General features: G+C 36.0%; 3 protein-coding genes across 8 annotated transcripts in view; 2 read left to right on the top strand and 1 right to left on the bottom strand.

Annotated features, from left to right (window-relative positions):
* The window catches only part of tpm3 (tropomyosin 3), a 23,815-nt gene extending 12,502 nt beyond the window's left edge, over positions 1-11,313 (top strand). The window contains exons 6-10 of one of the 6 annotated variants that reach the window (XM_016291194.1): positions 413-488; positions 1,682-1,744; positions 3,902-3,971; positions 4,213-4,291; positions 6,438-6,818. In XM_016291194.1, coding sequence (XP_016146680.1) covers positions 413-488; positions 1,682-1,744; positions 3,902-3,971; positions 4,213-4,291; positions 6,438-6,441 — 292 coding nt within the window. In that variant the 3' untranslated portion in view covers positions 6,442-6,818. Of the gene's footprint in view, positions 1-412; positions 489-1,681; positions 1,745-3,901; positions 3,972-4,212; positions 4,296-6,437; positions 6,819-10,057 lie in introns of those variants that run through there. The other 5 variants (XM_016291195.1, XM_016291192.1, XM_016291197.1 and 2 more) reach the window with 5 other exon arrangements.
* A 643-nt stretch (positions 11,314-11,956) lies between these two features.
* Positions 11,957-14,551, bottom strand: LOC107599557 (prostate-associated microseminoprotein-like). Its single transcript, XM_016291198.1, has 4 exons — positions 14,476-14,551; positions 12,497-12,607; positions 12,304-12,412; positions 11,957-12,215 (listed from the first exon to the last, which is right to left on the bottom strand). Exons 2-4 carry the CDS (start codon positions 12,603-12,605, stop codon positions 12,059-12,061), a joined length of 375 nt encoding a protein of 124 aa, XP_016146684.1. The 5' UTR covers positions 12,606-12,607; positions 14,476-14,551; the 3' UTR covers positions 11,957-12,058.
* Positions 14,552-15,931: 1,380 nt separating this feature from the next.
* The window catches only part of LOC107599554 (cytosolic phospholipase A2 gamma), a 7,661-nt gene continuing 3,905 nt past the window's right edge, over positions 15,932-19,687 (top strand). Inside the window, exons 1-8 of the mRNA XM_016291191.1 lie at positions 15,932-15,971; positions 16,193-16,218; positions 16,384-16,495; positions 17,272-17,414; positions 17,501-17,699; positions 18,975-19,083; positions 19,153-19,293; positions 19,373-19,438. Of these exons, the coding sequence (XP_016146677.1) occupies positions 15,969-15,971; positions 16,193-16,218; positions 16,384-16,495; positions 17,272-17,414; positions 17,501-17,699; positions 18,975-19,083; positions 19,153-19,293; positions 19,373-19,438 (799 nt within the window). The 5' untranslated portion in view covers positions 15,932-15,968. The remainder of the gene's footprint in view (positions 15,972-16,192; positions 16,219-16,383; positions 16,496-17,271; positions 17,415-17,500; positions 17,700-18,974; positions 19,084-19,152; positions 19,294-19,372; positions 19,439-19,687) is intronic.

The raw sequence follows: 19,687 nt of genomic DNA, 5'->3' as shown, positions 1-19,687 counted from the left end.
ATATATATATATATATATATATATATATATATATATATATATATATATATATATATATATATATATATTTTAGTACAGACCACAAAGTGAACAAAAGTGACAGTCTTTTTTTTCTTTCAGTTCTTCATTGTATGGTCATGTGCAAGCAGGGCTGTGAAATATCATATTTATTTGTGTTTTCAGAAGAAAGTGATATTGGTTTTAAATGACATGGGGTCTAGTAAATGTCAGTTTTTATTTTTGAGTGTCCCTCACAAAACAATCATTTAAGGCCTCTCTTCTACTGTTCATGTGTTTAACATCATCTCTATTACTCTGCCACTGCTGCTGGCTTGTCTTCATGTCTTTCCTTTGCCCTGTGCCCCTTTCTTTTCTGCTTCCTCCAAAATCAAAACGGCTACTCTGTATATAGCAAATGTGCTGAGCTGGAGGAGGAGCTGAAAAATGTCACCAACAATCTTAAGAGTTTGGAGGCCCAGGCTGAGAAGGTAGGGAGCGTGCGTGCGTGCGCGTGTGTGTGTGTGTGTGTGTTTCCTTCTGCACGATCTCTGATTGGTTGCAGTGTTCGTCCCTTTTTTAACCCTCAAAGGAACTCTAATTCAGTCCCCACAAATGTGCCTTGCAAATTGCCTTCCAGGCAATCAATCAAATATAGGCTTCCTAATTACCAAACCAGTGATCTAACTGGTCATGTGAGCATAACATGAACGCCCTCATTTACAAGTGCCCTTTTGTCTGGTGTACAACTGTATATCATCATCCGAAGCAAAAGGCCACATATGTCAGACCAGATTACAGTGGTAGACCATTACATCAAGAAAAAGCTGTAATTGGCCACAGGGGTAACAGTGAAGACCCCCCTCTCATTTTCCATATCACCATTAGATGAGATGTTATTCAGCATGCCTGAAGCACTGTTGCGTAATGAAATTAATGAAGTGCCACCATTTTGGTCCCTTACAGAATCAAGCGCAACCGGTCTCGGAAGCCTTTAGATTAAGAAAGCAGAAGTGATGCTAATGAATGCTGTGTTGCATGTGATTAGCTTTTGACAGAAACACCCATTCATTTGCATGTGATTCTGCGGCATGCTGTGTGTGTTACAGTACAATAGAATTTTAGATGGAATCCTATTATTGGATCTCATTTATTTTCCTAATCAAAGCTGTTGTTTGTTGCACTTTATGGTTTGCATAAGTAGTGGTGTTGGTTTAACTATAGAAGTCCACAGCCTATAAAAAGTCTACTACTACTTTTTTCCCCCAATATATACAATTCCTCCTTGAATTCTGGCTGTTTTTCCCTTTCTATCGTACCTGGTGTTTTGTTGATGTTGCGGCTGCATTCCTGTGCACATATCCTGATGTGTTTAAAGCTCTGGCAGCACACAGCAGCAATCTTAGCCATCGTGTCACAAGCCTTGCACAACAGCAGCAGGCCAGAACTCAGCCAGCTTGCATAGAAACTTTGAGGAAAAGAGGGGAAAAACATGCCTCATAATGTCAAAACAGACCGCTGCGCTACTTTTCACCTCAAGAGCTGTTGTAGAAACATGTCAGCATTAAAGTGTCATGAAATTGGTTGTCTATTTGAAGGGTGCCAAACTCGCAGAGTGTGTGCATGCGGAGTTGTAAGATTCTCATAAGACCCCACCTCAACTTATTTTCCTATTTCCCTACAGTATTCCCAGAAGGAAGACAAGTATGAGGAAGAAATCAAGATCCTCACTGATAAGCTGAAGGAGGTGAGATGATTTCACATGGTGATTTGGTTTCTATTAGGGCGGCCAAAGTTAATGTTAACTTGTGCATTAAATGTATATAGTTTCTTACATTTGTCCTCATTCTGTTCAGTGACTGGTAAGACCTGCACTAGCACAGATTTCCTGCACACGCAACAATCCCATAATCATGTATCAGTAAATGGAGAAATGAGTTACTAGGGCTTCCTCATTTTTAAGTCACTTTGATTGAAAACATCTGTTACATTTACAGTTAGCAGATCCAAAGTGAAGAGGAACAAAAGCAAGTCAAGGAGCCAACAATATTTGTAATATACAATTCCAGGTTTATTTGACCTAGATTAAACCAAGTGTAATTCCAGTAATCTTAGTTTTTGTCCTAATAGGATCTGTATGTAGGCCTGTCACAAAAACAACTTTTTGTTGTGCGATATATTGCCCCAGAAATAATTGCGATAAACAATATTATTGTCATTTTAAGACCATTTTATGCTACTGAATATATAATCATAATATAAAAGCATAATAATGCAAGAAGGCCAACACACTTTAAAATGGCAAACTTTTCATTCTTAAGAATATTTTGATCATGGAAATTAAGTATCAAAATATTAGATACATGAAAAAAATTGTAAATAAACATTTTCTAACAAAAAGTGCAAAGTAACAAGTAGAAAAAAATAAAAATTCAAAAATAGCTTGTATGGAGATTTTTGCCCTCATTTACAAGTGCCCTTTTGTCTGGTGTACAACTGTATATCATCATCCGAAGCAAAAGGCCACATATGTCAGACCAGATTACAGTGGTAGACCATTACATCAAGAAAAAGCTGTAATTGGCCACAGGGGTAACAGTGAAGACCCCCCTCTCCATATCACCATTAGATGAGATGTTATTCAGCATGCCTGAAGCACTGTTGCGTAATGAAATTAATGAAGTGCCACCATTTTGGTCCCTTACAGAATCAAGCGCAACCGGTCTCGGAAGCCTTTAGATTAAGAAAGCAGAAGTGATGCTAATGAATGCTGTGTTGCATGTGATTAGCTTTTGACAGAAACACCCATTCATTTGCATGTGATTCTGCGGCATGCTGTGTGTGTTACAGTACAATAGAATTTTAGATGGAATCCTATTATTGGATCTCATTTATTTTCCTAATCAAAGCTGTTGTTTGTTGCACTTTATGGTTTGCATAAGTAGTGGTTGAATATATAATCATAATATAAAAGCATAATAATGCAAGAAGGCCAACACACTTTAAAATGGCAAACTTTTCATTCTTAAGAATATTTTGATCATGGAAATTAAGTATCAAAATATTAGATACATGAAAAAAATTGTAAATAAACATTTTCTAACAAACAGTGCAAAGTAGCAAGTAGAAAAAAATAAAAATTCAAAAATAGCTTGTATGGAGATTTTTCCATCTACAGATTTTTCCTGGACCTTCTTTTCTCTGTAAATTAAGGGTGCACACTATTGCTGAAAAACACAATCCCTACTTAGCAGTCAGATGTCTGTATGCACAAAGGCACAGATCCCCTAAACAAGGCCATATCTGCCGATGAAATGTTTTTTTGAAGAAGCATTTTTAAAATTTGAACTAGCACCAACTACACCACGTTATGTACGAGAAGCTGCAAAAGACACAGGCGCAAGTGGAGTGCAAAAAGCAAGGTGACATTAATTTTTATGTAAATATAATGGGTAATATATTGCGTTGCCAAAAATGATTGAGGTCATGTACATATATTGTGCGATAAGTCGATGTATTGATTATTGCGACAGGCCTATTTGTATGCATGTTCTAGGCAACAACTAACAAAAATGCAAAAATGTCTTAATCAAGTTTCAAACACTTCCATCGTTCAACAAACTGGTAGTCCTGTCCCAAACTCATGCCGCTGGTTATGTTACACCCATTTAAGCCACTCTTCACCATTATGAAATGTAACATTTTACCTTTGACATTTTCGATCAATTAGGGTAACTATAAATATCATTAGGTTTATTGTGATTTACTTTTTTCTTTTTTTTTTCTTTTTTTTTTTTATAAATGGATTTTAATGATTTTTATTAATGTTGAGTAACTTTTCAGTTTTATTTTGATTTATTATGCAGATTTTTGCTCATAGTTTGATCACGTCTTTCTCTGCTAGGCTGAGACCCGTGCTGAATTTGCTGAGAGGTCTGTGGCCAAACTGGAGAAAACCATTGATGATTTGGAAGGTATGATTGTGTCATTCTCTTGAACACTTTTTCCTTTCATTAGCTATAATATGATCCTGTTTTTATACTGGTTGTACTCTATTCATAGCATTATCTCCCTGTCCTTTTCCTGTCCGCTTTGACATTTTAATCTTTATTTGCTGTTTTTTCCTATTTTCTTTTATCTTTCCTTCATACTCTCTCCCTCGTCTGACTTTTTCCTTCCTCTCTGCTCTGTCTTTCTTTCCTTGTGTGTGACCAGATGAGCTTTACGCTCAGAAACTCAAGTATAAGGCCATTAGTGAGGAGCTGGATCATGCCCTCAACGACATGACCTCTATGTAAATACAGGCTTGTGCATGTGTGTGAAGCTCTGCTACTTACGGTTTGCTGTTGCTAGGTCAGCTGAGTTTTGCCACTATGGTGGATTTTGAGTCTCGTGACTGAATTGGTTACCTAACCTTGAGCTTCATGACCTCTGATTGTATACTTTTACTATACAGTATAAAGCTCAGTCGCAAAGATTTAATAGTTGACAGGAGCCATCTTTTCACAGTTTCTTTTGAACTGCTTTGAGTCTGTGTGAATGATGTCATGACTTGGGCAATTACTATAGTGTGATTCTAATTTCTAACTTATATGCACCTGTCAAGTTACTAATATGCTAACAGCATTAAATGGTTTCTTATTTGCCTACAGATAAAGGGGACATTTTCTACCCTTCTTTAAACAGGCTGATCTGATTTTGCTGTGCCTTTTAAGAGTTTAAGAGAACCAGTACCAACTCCTACCATGTTTCTGAATATTGAATAGTGTGGATATGCAAATGTGGGTGGTTATGTTAATTTTACTAATAGTTCTTCTGACCTCGTAACTAGGGATGGGTACCGAGAACATGTATTTTTTTGGACCGGTGCGTAATTGGGTCGATACCGGAATACCGATAAGCTTCAGGACAAACGATACTGTTATCGATACTTGCGTTGTTTTATCTCCGTATGCTTCAATGTTAATGACGAATTAGAAGCTGCTGCTTGTCATTTTCCTTCACTGAATGATGTGGCCGAGGTTTGCTCGACGTGCGTGTGATATCCATGCGCATGTGCGGTGTGTTTGCAATCAGTCATTGCGGCAAGAGTGAAACGTTTGAAAGCGTGGGTTCACGTTACAAAACTAGGTGACACCAGTGTCAGATGCAATATATGCAGTAGTGTAATAGTGAACAAAGGAGACAACATTAGTAATATAATGAAACATTTACTAACAAAACAAAACATCTACCTCAAGCAATGCGCTGTATTAGGCTATGTCTCCCGGCTTCAGCTCCAACTGCAACTCGCGAGACACATTCACATCAAATGTTGATTCGGTAGAGTTGCACTCACAAGACACTGCACTTATTCGCAATCACAAAAGTAAAAAAATTTCACATGCTTTAAAGCCTTGCCGGTTAAACGTTTCATTTGCATGCTGTTCTAACGTGCTTATTCAGAGCACGTACACCCGAAGCGTCCGTATGGGCCGGTCAAACAGCACCAGATTACTTGGTTATCGTCTGATTGTGCTAATATTGTCAAAAACACACAAAGTTTACATATAAACAGTTAATCATGTCTAAAGTGAAAGTAGAAAAACAGATGCGTGCAGCTCTTAAAGCGGCAGTACTAAACATGCTGCCGCTTGTCATTAAAGGGATAGTTGACCCAAAAATTACAATTCTGTCATTATTTACTCAGTCATGTTGTACCAAACATGTATTAATTTTTATTTATTGTGCTGAACACAAAATAATATATTTTGAAGAATGTTGGTTACCAAACAGTTGCTGGTCCCCACTGACTTTATAGTAGGAAAAAAATATGAAAGTCACTGGGGACCAGCAACTGTTTAGTTTCCCACATTCTTTAAAATAGCTTTTATGTTCAACAGAAGAAAGAAACTCATTCAGGTTTAAAACAACTTGAAAGTGAGTAAATGATGACACAATTTTAATTTTTTGGTTTACCATTCCTTTAATGTTAATAAAATAAAACCCAAAGAGAAAAATAACTTGCTGCTCTTGACTGAAGAACTTTAATACAGTTGCTAAAGTTCAGCAGTAATAAAATAACTTAACATTTTCAACAACTTTTCACTTTATATCTTTTTGTACCAAATAGTATCGATAAGTATATCGATTCTATTATCGATAAAATGTAAACGATACCCATCCCTACTCGTAACCATACAGCATTACGAATGACCCATTTTATAGCTTGCTTTTTATAAATAGGCATTTTGGGTTGTGGAAGAATGTCTTGTTGTAGACCTGAACAACCCTGTTTTCCATAAATTGGTGATTTGAGAGTTTTTTTTATTTTTTATAGAGCTTTGGCTTTTATTGATTTTAGAATTAACGTTTGTTCTTAACACTTGCATGTTCGGTTTGCTCATTCTGAAATGTAGAAATTTTGTCATGAGGTGTTTACCATTGGTGTCTATTTACAGATAAATTCTGGACTGTTCTGCGGCTGACTGTGACTTCAAGAAGTTCTTCTTCGTCTTCTCTGACTGTCCATATTTTTTTTGCTTGCTTCTCTGATCGTCTGTGTACACTTCTCTTTTCACGTATTTTTCCATGTGCTCGTGTCTGTAGTTTCAGTTTCTCCATTTAAGCCTTGTTCTGTTTCTGCTTTCTTTGAATTTCTGTTCTTTAGATGTTCGTTATCTGCCCCCAACATCTTCTCTTATCTGGATCAGACTGTATTCAGAGACTTGTGTTCTTTGTTTGTCCCTGGTTTTTCTCTCTCTTGTGACCTTTGCTGTATTTTTCATGCCCTGTGTCCATGTTTATTGAAGGGAGGAAAAAAAGCTCTACTCTCTTTTGAATGTCTGCTTGTCTCTCTTTATTACAGTGGGCTGGTGTTGGGCAACCAGGCATTTACCAATTTTAGAGTGCACATGAATGTCTTGTGGTTGAAAGATAAAAGCTTGGATAAATTCTCCATCACTAATTGTGATTAATCACGAGTTCGAGCTTTTGGTTAAGATTATCACTTGTGCACAGATTTGAAGGTCTGAAATTACGAAAAAAAAGAGGTGTGATTTAATGTTTACAAATGGCCAAAATATCGTAGCCAACTAGAGGAAGTTCTTAAATTAAATCTTAAAACAGTTATACTTTGTTTTTAATACTTAATCACTGTATGATGCTGTTTTCCCTCATTAAGACCTAATAAGGTTTTACACGAAGTAGTGTTAAATACAATCAGCTGTTGAAGTTGGGGGGGAAAAAAACTGAAATTCCCTTTCCTTTGACAGGCTGCCCCCCCCCCCTTAAATAAAACTAAAGGGGGGCTTGAAAAGACGTAGTTGGGTAGATCTAGGGGTTGGTATAGATGGTAGGGGCAGGCAACTTTTCTTTAGGCTAGATACATTGATTCTTGCTGGCCATTCAAATCAGTTTAGTTTTTCCAAAAAGGACAATTTCCATTTCGAAATGGAAGCTGTCTGCCAAAATGGCTGAACAACTGTCAGCACTTGTGAGAAGTTATTTAAAAGGCCCAATCCCAATTCTATTTTATACCCCTTCCCCTCTGCCTACCCCTTCCCCTTGTCCCTTGAAACAGAGTGTCAAGGGGTAGGGGTGAAAATATTCCCCTAAGAATTGGGACACCACTATTATACCGTCACACGTCATCCATACTCCATCTAGCTCCTACAATACACACACCTATACTGGTGTGCATTAGAGCCTTTAATTACCATTCTATATTATGCTCACACATCCAGGAGCAAAGGAACTTGTCAACGCTGCCCTACAACTTTTATTAATAACAGTTTAAATACTGAAATCGATAGGTCATGTTTTCCAGCAATGAGAGGATAAAACAGCTGTTTTTGAAGTAAACCCACTTGAAAAAAAGAAACGCGCAGACGCGCGCAAATGCAACCTCTCGCTCTCTCTCTCTCTCTTTCTTTCTGTCTCTCTCTATTTCAATTTAAGAGTGCTTTATTGGCATGACAAAAATTATACATTTGTATTGCCAAAGCAATTGCAGCTGGACTGCTTACAAATAGTACACATGTATTAACAGAAAGAAAAATAATATAATATATAAAAAGTATTAAACATGTAGTGTAAAATTAATTAATAATGTATAAGTATATAAACTAGAAATACAATTAAAATAAGTGATTAGACAGATTTACAGAAGCAAAATGTACATCTAAGTAATATAATACAGTAATATGGCATAATATAATGTAGCTGTGCTGGAAACATCAGATCAGGGCAGGGTGAGTGTTTTCTCTTCTGTGGTGACAGGCAGACACATATTGAGCAGCAAACACACAGCAGTTCTTCTGTTCTCCTAACAGATACGCCACTTTCTCCTGGTCTGAGAGAGTTTTAAATGTCTGATGAATCTGCTGTATTTTCTCATAGAACACTGTCCGTATATCTGTGTATTTGGGGCATTCTGTTAGGAAGTGCAGTTCTGTTTCCATCTGATTCAGATCACAGTGTGAACACAGTCTCTGCTCCGGTGGCAGCCATGTTTTTCTGTGTCTGCCCGTCTCTATCATCAGCTTGTGTCCGCTGGAACTGTATCTGGTCAACGTGCTTCTCAGTTTCTTATCTGACACTGTGTACAGATACTCTGCCATACTGTACTCTCTCTTTAGGGCCAAATAGCATTGCACTTTACTCTGCTGTTGTGTTTGGGTTTGCCAGTGAGTGATGTAGTTGTGTTTGATCTGTGCAGTAATCTGACTGATTCTGATGTTGTGATTCAGAGCAGCAGTAGATGTTAGTGAAGCATCAGGACTGAAGCTCATCTCTCTCTCTCTCTCTCGATTTAGAATTAATGAGGGTACTAGTCCTCCTCGATATGTCTATGGTGGTTATTATCGCCCTGATCAGACATGAAAATAGCCTATGTTGTGGTCAGTAATGATATGATGTTAGCAAACTTTAGCGATTTTTTTGCAAAATTTCTTTGAGTAACATGACTGTAAATATGAACTCCCGATTGAATGTAACATAAAACAAATTATTACTTTTCGTTAAAATCTTTAATGCCAAAAATGCTAACATTTGTGTCTTTGTTCGCTCGGGAGAAAAATCTTCGTTTGAAGGGCTATCTGGCGCTTCCCCTTACCTCTACCCCTACCCCTCCAACCAAAAGAGAATCGAGACACCCCTTCCCCTTCACGTAAACGCGGGAAGGGCTAAGGGGTAGAATTGGGATTGGGCCTAAATCAGCTGAGCAACAGCAATGTGATTGTTTTATTAGGGGATGAAATGAATGCATGTTTAAGGAAGATCTTAGCTATTCACTAAAACCAACCAAAGTTACTGAAAAACAAGTCCTTGTCTTTCTGAAGTCTCAATGGATGGCCTGATGCCATAGAGCAAAACTCTGTAGTTCAGCTGCAATTTCTCAGAAAATTGGTTTATCGTTTAGTTATTTTTACCCCATGGTAAAAGCAAAGCATTGACATGCCAGTGTTGCGTAATTTTAACACTGGGGGATACAAAGCCAACATATTTAAATGGAATGTTATCTACAGTATCCGTCACCATAAATTTGAATGGTCTGTAGTTCAGCTGCAATTTCTCAGAAAATTGGTTTATCGTTTAGTTATTTTTACCCCATGGTAAAAGCAAAGCATTGACATGCCAGTGTTGCGTAATTTTAACACTGGGGGATACAAAGCCAACATATTTGAATGGAATGTTATCTACAGTATCCGTCACCATAAATTTGAATGGTTTCACAAGTAGTATTTATTAAAGCTGAATTGTAATGCAAATATAATGCTGACACAGAGGATTTGTAGTGGTAGCTTAACATTGTATCAGAATGTATCCAGTTATGTTTTTGTCTCAAAATGCTCTATAATTTAAGATTTTCAAAAAGGAGTTTACAACCTAATATGGTTGCTTAGAAAACCGTCTATACTGGTTGTTCAAAGAACCTAGGAAGTCTCAACTTTAGACCTTGTAGCCAAATCAAAAGTCTATATTATAATAATAAACCACATACAGTGTTGAATTACAATATGATTTTGAGGTTTATTTCATTTTTTGCTGTCCTCCGTGGGACATTTTTTTTTCATTGCAGAGAAACTAAGAGATGCTAAAGATGAGAACGTCAAGATCCATGCCACTTTGGACCAGACCCTGAGCGAGCTCAATAGTTTCTAAGGAAGACCTGGAGCAGGAAAAAAAAGCCGCCTCTTCCCTTCCTGACACCTTCATCTCATTTGGTTTCTTTGTCTCTGCACATCTGATTCTTCTGTTTTTCTGATCCCTTTTTTTTTTTTGCTGGAGGATGGGCTCACCAAGCCAACCAGTAAAAATGTGGTGCCTCTCGATGGTTCAAAAGTACTTTAATCTTTCTGGAGCATTTAAGCTTCACTGCTCATCTCCTCCGAAAATTCCAAGTGATTTCAGGAACAATCTACTATGGTATTCCTAAAGTGTCGAATGTTAAATGCTAGCCATATGGTAGCATTTTGGTCTTTGACCATCAGCCAGTTCTCTCAATAATTGTTTAATTTTACTGGAGACTGATTTACTTAACATTTTGTGCCATAAAAGTCTCAGTCCCAGCTTGGCTTTAGATCCTTTTTTCCCTGATGATCATGTGACCGGATGTTTTTGCTGGTCTTGTTGATGCCTGATCCACTGCTCTCCTCTTACCTCTTCACACTCTTCGTCCTGCACTAGTTTCTGTTGCCTGTTTGTCGGCGTCACAGGTTTTGGGACCAAAGCCACATCATGTGGTCTGTAACAGTATGCACAACCATGCCGCAATGAACTTTGTTTTTTTATTATTAAAAGCATTTGCTTCCATTTGGAGTTTGAGTAATATATGTATTCTTTTTTGGGGTTTAATCCCCCTGCATTTTAACACACAACTTTACTTTTGCAAACCACTATTTGAAATCCTGCACTGTTATGGGCTTATGGTGGACATCTTTTGAGCAGAGGAGTCCAAGTCATGTTTTTTTCAGGTGGCCCGTTTTGTTATTTTTTATTTAGTTTTATTTGCTTTAAAGAGCCATATTCTATCCAGGGAAGAAAGGTTGAAGATTATGAATTTTTTTTTAATTTTTTGTTTTTTTTAGTGAGTTCAAAGCAGTGGCACTGCCAGATTCGAAAGTTCCAAAAGCCATGCAGATCTAAATATGTATTATGAACACAGTAAATGGGAGCGAAATGTAACACTTAATAGTATAAAGATTAAAAGGGGTGAACACAAAATTTTAAGTGGAAAAAGGCCACAATGATGTGTAATCACTTTGTTACTGTCTGTATCTTGTGTAATGATACCTAAATAAAAAAATAAAATAAAGACCATGATTTTTACTGTCACTAAAGGGGTGTTTCTCAGGATCTGGGTCTCTTATAGTTTTCTTGCACGTTCAGATGGTTATTGCCATTTAATTTAAGAATGATCTGTAGTGTGGTTACTAGAAACAAAAATGCACTCAAACAGTCACTGATATTTGTTTAGAGACAAATATCACAGTTTTAAGATGGGCATCAGTACTGTTTGTTCATCGTGGGGGAAAAAAAAAATCTAATTTCACCTTTTAGTTTTTACTCATGATATACATACGAGTCATTTACGTTTAATTTAAAAATGAAAATTTTAGAATTTTGAAATGTTAAGACACTTTCTGAAATGGTTAGGATTATTAGATAATTAAGACCCTTAGATTCAGTAGTTTCATATTTTCAAATATTCAAACAATGTGTGTGCTCTACTGTTCAAATGTTTGGGTCAGCACAACTGTTTTAAACATTGACTTGAGCATCAATTCAGCGTATTAGAATGATTTCTAAATCTGAAGGATCATGTGACACTGGAGTAATGGCTGCTGAAAATTCAGCTTTGCTATCACAGGAATAAATCACATTTATAAAATCTATTACAGTAGAATACTGTTATTTTAAATTATAAAAAAAGAGACTTCTTTCAATAAACAGTAAAATATCTTCCTATCCCCAAACTTTCGAACAGTGTGTGTACCTATATGTACATTGTGAAACATGGTGAATATGCTGTATATTTAAATGAATTTGTGTTTTGCATGAGTGAATTCAGTAGTGCAGTCTAGAAGAGTGGGTCGTTCTCTGATTTCCACAGGCGGGTTTTCCCCCCAGACAGGCAGGGAAGTTTATGGTTGGCCTTCATCACCACAGCAACTGTGCAGGAATCTGGTTTTCTAATGGCCTCGCACCAGGGCGGGAAATCGACTGGCTGCTTTTCTCTAGAGATGACAGACAAGAACAATGAGCTTCAACATCAGCTGCATCAGAGTGCTTATAGTCATGTAAGTATGCGCCTCTGAAACTTACTGTTCGCAGCAGCCCACTCCAAAAGGCTCGAAACACACACACTGGAAACATTCGTCATTTATCCAGGCCTCCCCGATGTCAAATACATGGCCATTGTGCTCACAGCTGGCTGCAGCGAAGCAGTGGTCATTAACACTTTCAGTCACACATCATGTTTAGCCCAACCTATATTGTATTGTTTAGTCCACTTGACCTTTTGCGTTGAAGTAGCATTCTCCACTGCTGAATACTCCATGACAGAGCTGAAGGATGCTAAGCATGCAAAACACAGCTTGTAAAACCTTCATCTCGTTTGTCTGCATGTCTAGAAGAAAGAAATGGAGGGTAAATGAGCAACTATAGATTTATTCTCAGTTGTTTGAATTATTGGGTTCAGCTGCTCTGAGCTACCAGTGAAATGTTGTGTTTTTAATTGCAGAAAAGGAAAGATTTGCATCAAAATAATTATAAGCCATTTGATTTCACTGATGATAGGATATGTACAATTAGGAGGGATTTTATTACGTTTAAAAATGTTTTTAGGAAAAATTAGCGTGTGCTTTAAAAAATACTTATAGGGTTGTGTGGCATTGTTGGTATTTCAAAATAAAGTGTTATATTTAATCTAAGCAAATGCAGCACAAACGGCATTAATAGATTTTTTTTGTTGCTTTGTTCTTGTTATCAAAATGTTAGATCACATTATTATTGTTGTTACATGGTGGATAAAAGTAGCATTTATTCCGTACAGAGAAAATAATGTTTTAATTGATTCCTTTTTATAATTTCTCATCTTTTCTTGTCACCCCTCCATCAATTTTGCATTATTTAGCATAATGTAGCATATAGCTGTGTATTTGGAATACATTACCAATAGATGTTGGGGAGTTACAATTAGGAGGGATTTTATTACGTTTAAAAATGTTTTTAGGAAAAATTAGCGTGTGCTTTAAAAAATACTTATAGGGTTGTGTGGCATTGTTGGTATTTCAAAATAAAGTGTTATATTTAATCTAAGCAAATGCAGCACAAACGGCATTAATAGTTTTTTTTTTGTTGCTTTGTTCTTGTTATCAAAATGTTAGATCACATTATTATTGTTGTTACATGGTGGATAAAAGTAGCATTTATTCCGTACAGAGAAAATAATGTTTTAATTGATTCCTTTTTATAATTTCTCATCTTTTCTTGTCACCCCTCCATCAATTTTGCATTATTTAGCATAATGTAGCATATAGCTGTGTATTTGGAATACATTACCAATAGATGTTGGGGAGGCCAGATATTATTTAAAAGAAAGCTATTAACTTCTAATTTTATTTTAATCTTTTATTGTCATTATAAAGTGGGTTTCATTTTTATACTTATATTAATTATGGTATTTTTATTTGTTTTCATGTGATGTGTTTGGTGACTTTTTTTTATTATTATTATTGTCAAGCACTTTGTACTGCATTCCTTGTACACTGTCAGAAAAAAAGTGCAAAAAATGTACCTGTACAACAGCTTGTCACTGGGGCTGTTCCCTCAAAGGGACATCTTTGTACCTTAGAGTAGTAATAAGTACCCTTTAGGTAGTAATATGTACTGTTATGGTGCTATTATGAACACTTTATATGGCTAAAGAAGGTACAAATGTGTTCGTTGGGGGTTCTGCCGGAATCTTTTATTGTCATTATAAAGTGAGTTTCATTTTTATACTTATATTAATTATGGTATTTTTATTTGTTTTCATGTGATGTGTTTGGTGACTTTTTTTTATTATTATTATTGTCAAGCACTTTGTACTGCATTCCTTGCACTGTCAGAAAAAAAGTGCAAAAAATGTACCTGTACAACAGCTTGTCACTGGGGCTGTTCCCTCAAAGGGACATCTTTGTACCTTAGAGTAGTAATAAGTACCCTTTAGGTAGTAATATGTACTGTTATGGTGCTATTATGAACACTTTATATGGCTAAAGAAGGTACAAATGTGTTCGTTGGGGGTTCTGCCGCAGTGACGAGCTGTTGTACCCATAAAAGTAACATTTTTGCAGCTTTTTTTCTCAGAGTGTATTAAAGGTGCTATACAAATAAAGTTTAATATTATTTCACATATTATGTTCTTAATAATGTCTTTTGAAAGTTGGTTATCCTTTTAGCGTCACATTGTTAATGAGATAATATAAAAAGGAAAACAAATCAGTTTCTTACCTTTCAGGATTCTTCCTTTTTCCCTTTTCCTGTTTTCATGCTCTGTCCTCGTCTGGTGTTCTCTGTCTGGAAATGTGTTCATGTGTTCTCCCTGATGCTCTGTCATACAGCAGCTTTATATACCTGCATTTCTCTCCTCTCGTCTTCACCTCTCCCCCACTCTGTCATTTATGGTTATCCTCACTCTATTGCTCTCTTTTCTTTCTTTCTGTGCGCACAGAATGTTTTAACTGCTGATAAGATGAGTGAACCTAAATTGCCTAAATTACTAAGTTTTCTATTATTATATTATGTATTTTTACAACCTTAATTGACAAAAACTACAAAACATTGCATATTTGTATGAATGTAACTCTTTATATTATTATATTATATTATATTAAAACTACATTAGCTTCAGCAACGCATATTTGTACTCTATATAAGTCTTGTTACAAGTTAAATGTCTTTTCTTCATTTAGATATTGCTTTTTCAGTGGTTACATAATTGTGACAAAGGTGTCTGCTTCTGGTTTATGCTTACCTCATACATTGCCTTTTCAGAGGTCAGAGGTCACATTATAACTCTTAGATGCTGATGATATTTGACTTGACATCAGAGAGGTCGCTCACTGGATTGTATTTAATCATCAGGGTTGACGTCACTGTCTGAGTCTGCATGTGTGTGTTAAACAGCATCTGTACACATGGTATTGGCTGCATGCACACAGATAACATGCTGTTGTGTGTTCCATACACACAAACATGCCTGCAGAATATTTGACGTCATTGATCGCTCTTGCAACCTCTGTGTCTGACTGAATGTATTTCTTTGTCATTCATTAGTGAATATGGAAATCTATTACAGTCTTTCTGGATGTTTATTGTTATGGCAGTGAGATGTGGATAAATGTATTAGCTCAGGGGCTTCAGATAGCGGAGTGTAAAGAGATGATTGGGAAGACAAGATTGTGTTTGTTCAATTGTCTTTTATTGTCTGTCTTGACTCAATCTTTACAGCGCTGCTGTAACAGTATATTGTTGTACACACACATTCATACTAACCTCTCTTGCTACAAACTCTTTATGCTAATTATAAGCATAACATATAACAGTTTTAGACAAGTGTGCACAGTGATGAATGTTTTGGAACTTTTAATAAAGTACTTTATTTAATAAAGTACACTACCATTCAAAAATGTTGGGTCAGTGAAAGTTTCTTAAAAAAGTTTCTTAGACTCACAAAGGCTGCATTTATTTGATAAATTGACATTGTGAATTTTTTTAAACCGTTCACATAAAACTATGACAAATTATTTTAAAAATCTGTAAGAAATGTTCTATTCCGTTCTGTTGTACTAAGTTCAAGTCTCATCTAGATTTGAAAACCGCATTGTTTTAAGAAGTCACTCCTGTTCTGCTTGGTCTAAACTGTCTTATATTTCCTGTTTCCAAGCACATCGCTCTCAATAAAAAGTTTCAGTTCGGTTTGCAAACCTCGACTTCTGGCAGCAATGGTAAGTGCCTTTAAAACTGATTTAAAAAAATAAAAATCACTTTCTGTTTGGTTTCTAAATATTTTTTTTCACTAAAATGTTGCATTTGGAAGATTTCACGCTTTGAGACTAGGAAAAACATAATTAAGCAATGCTGGCAAACAGTCACCATACCGTTCAGAACCGATCGAAACTAAATATTTCTGAATATTCATAACGTTTAAAAAATGTCATTTTTACAGATGTCTGGGGGAAATCAAAGTGAATGGTAATACTCCTTATATTTTAGATACCAGTGAAATCATTTTTGCTCCTTTTTCATCATGCAGCGTCACAGGACATGCATGATAATTCATATTTAATGTATTATATGATGGAGTTGTTTGGAACATTTTGTGAACAGTCTTTTCTGTCCCTGGTTGATTTTCTACAGCATTACAGTGAGAATCGGACATTCACTGAACGAGGCTGAGAAGAACCATGTGACTAGCAGGAGAGAATCAGTTCTGGAGTGTCTTAAAAGACATGAGATACATTGTAGCCTGGTAAGTGTATTTCAGCTTTTCCCAGACTAATTCATTCCGCAGTTTGTAAGCCATTTAAACTCATTTTACTGTTAAGAAAAAAGTGATAAATTAGTGGTTTATTTCATCCTGACCCTGTAGATGAACCGGAATTAATTATATGAAACATGATTACAGAATGTTAAAACCCTGACAATCAAGATGCTGCTCAAGAAACATTTCTTATTATCAGTGTGGAAACGGATACATTTTTATCTGGATTTTTTGATGAATAGAACGTTCAAAAGAACAGCATTTATTACAAATATAATTTATTTGGTAACAATGTAAATATATTTTCGATCACTTTTAATAAACGTAATGTGTCCTCACTGAATGTATATATATATATATATATATATATATATATATATACGAGTGTCTTAAAAGACATGAGATACATTGTAGCCTGGTAAGTGTATTTCAGCTTTTCCCAGACTAATTCATTCCGCAGTTTGTAAGCCATTTAAACTCATTTTATTGTTAAGAAAAAAGTGATAAATTAGTGGTTTATTTCATCCTGACCCTGTAGATGAACCGGAATGAATTATATGAAACATGATTACAGAATGTTAAAACCCTGACAATCAAGTGCAAATATAGAGAGCAGTTCTGTTGTTGGGAAATGTCTTTCTTGGAAGGGTTTAGGCAGGTCATCTTGACAAAGCCAAATTCATTCTTTGATGACTGGACTCCTCACAGAAGAGGGGGCATTTTTTATATAGTCACTTCATAAATGTGGTGTTTACTCTTTACAGGAAGAGATGCCCAACATCGCACTGGTGGCTTCAGGAGGAAGTGAAAGAGCGATGTTGGGTTTGCTGGGATCACTGCTTGCACTGTTTCAAGATGATCTGTTGGACTGCGTGCTGTATCTTGCTGGACTCTCTGGATCGACCTGGTAAGTGAACAAACACGTGAACTCAGATTTAGCTCATCAGATCCAGCTGAGTATAAACAAATGCTGAACCTCTTTTTCTTCATAAGGTGCATGGTGTCTTTATACAAAGAGCCTAATTGGTCCAGCAAGCTGGAAAAAGTGAAAGAAGACATTCAAAATAAACTTGGTGGAAACATCAGTTTCAAGGAAAAATGTAAAAAACTCAAAAGATACTACAGAGAAAAAGACAACTTCAGTTTGACAGACTTCTGGGCAGTGCTATATATAACCATGATTGTGAAAGAGGTGAGAGCAGTAATCTTGTTTGCATAATTTAAGCACTACGGCATGAAATGCTATGATTTGATGTTATATTAAAAATAGTCACAGCTAAATGGTGTTTTGGGTATGATACACAGTAGAGTAACTGCATGCCACCCGTGGTGTGAAAAGTTTTCTACATGTTTTTAGGCAAATCAACATGATTAATACTTGTATGTCAAATATTAGCATAAGTGGAGCACTGTACTGACATTGAATTGTTCTGTGGATTTTCATTTACATTTCATCCAGATTATATTAAAATCAGTGTTAGGTAGCTCAACTCAAAGTGGGTTGCTTCAGACTTTGCAGCATTACAAGACACATCACAAATGAACATTATATATTATACTTTATAAATATATAGCTCACGTAAGCTGCATTTATTTGATCAAATATACAGTAAAAACAACAATATTGTGGAATATTATTACAATTTCAAATAACTGTTTACTACTTTAATGTAATTTATTCCTGTGATAGCGAAGCGGAATTTTCAGTAGACATTGCTCCAGTCTTCAGTGTCACATGATCCTAAATCATACTAATATACTGATTTGCTGCTCAAGAAACATTTCTTATTATCAGTGTGGAAACGGATAAATTTTTATCTGGATTTTTTGATGAATAGAAAGTTCAAAAGAACAGCATTTATTACAAGTATAATTTATTTGGTAACAATGTAAATATATTTTTGATCACTTTTAATAAACGTAATGTGTCCTCACTGAATGTACAGTGGGTACGGAAAGTATTCAGACCCCCTTAAATTTTTCACTCTTTGTTATATTGCAGCCATTTGCTAAAATCATTTAAGTAAATTTTTTTTCCTCATTAATGTACACACGACACCCCATATTGACAGAAAAACACAGAATTGTTGACATTTTTGCAGATTTATTAAAAAAGAAAAACTGAAATATCACATGGTCCTAAGTATTCAGACCCTTTGCTCAGTATTTAGTAGAAGCACCCTTTTGATCTAATACAGCTATGAGTCTTTTTGGGAAAGATGCAACAAGTTTTTCACACCTGGATTTGGGGATCCTCTGCCATTCCTCCTTGCAGATCCTCTCCAGTTCTGTCAGGTTGGATGGTAAACGTTGGGGGACAGCCATTTTTAGGTCTCTCCAGAGATGCTCAATTGGATTTAAGTCAGGGCTCTGGCTGGGCCATTCAAGAACAGTATATATATATATATATATACGCACGCGCGCACACACACTATATTGAAGTATTTGAGCTGTTTTTTTTCTACAGATAGATGAGCAAACTTTCTCTGATCTGAGAAGCAAACAGAGCACAAAAGATCCTTATCCCATCTACACCGTGATTGATAAGCAGAGCCATGAGGATAAACTAGATGCTGGTAATATCAATATATTTGTCCGTTGTATGTTTGTATACTGTGCCTTTGACTTACAGTGTTCTGTCATAGATACGTTTGTTGAGATCACGCCACATGAGACTGGCTACTCCATCCCCGGGGCCTTTGTAGATACTTCCAGTTTCGGAAGTCAGTTTGACCAAGGAGCTCAAATAAAAGACCAGCCCGAGATGGACATGATGTTCCTGCAAGGTGAACTGAAACAACACATCTCCTGGTCATCAGTCTATTTTGTTGGTTGCTGAATTCGTTTTTTTTTTTTTTTTTGCAGGTCTCTGTGGTAGTGGTCTTGCTAGCATTGAGAAAATACTAGAGGAACTGTTAACTTTAATCAAAGGTAAGTTGACTTTGTTATTATTATTTGATCAAAAATACAGTATGCATATTAAAAACTATAAATTATTTGATCACAAATAAATGTTCTATTTTAATATACTTTAAAATGTTATATTCACATATTGAGTATTGTTTTACAAATTGGTCATTAACTAGCACAACTACTCTTAAAAGTATTGAATCTCTATTTAAGAAAGCCATAAAAACTTTTGATAAAAAGGCATTGTCATTCCGCCATTGCGACATCTTA

This window comes from Sinocyclocheilus grahami, unplaced genomic scaffold (genome assembly GCF_001515645.1).
Source record: "Sinocyclocheilus grahami isolate Dianchi unplaced genomic scaffold, SAMN03320097.WGS_v1.1 scaffold268.1, whole genome shotgun sequence".
NCBI classification, from domain to species: Eukaryota; Metazoa; Chordata; class Actinopteri; order Cypriniformes; family Cyprinidae; genus Sinocyclocheilus; species Sinocyclocheilus grahami.
The sequence above is the reverse complement of the archived record's forward strand: the minus strand, read 5'-3'. Positions and strand labels throughout refer to the sequence as shown.

Coding starts and splice junctions, on each gene's coding strand:
- LOC107599557 (XM_016291198.1), bottom strand. CDS start 12,605: ATGCAGACAAACGAGATGAAGGTTTTACAAGCTGTGTTTTGCATGCTT. Junction 12,413..12,496: donor ATGCTACTTCAACGCAAAAG/GTCAAGTGGACT, acceptor GCTTCGCTGCAG/CCAGCTGTGAGCACAATGGC. Junction 12,216..12,303: donor GGAGTGGGCTGCTGCGAACA/GTAAGTTTCAGA, acceptor TGTCATCTCTAG/AGAAAAGCAGCCAGTCGATT.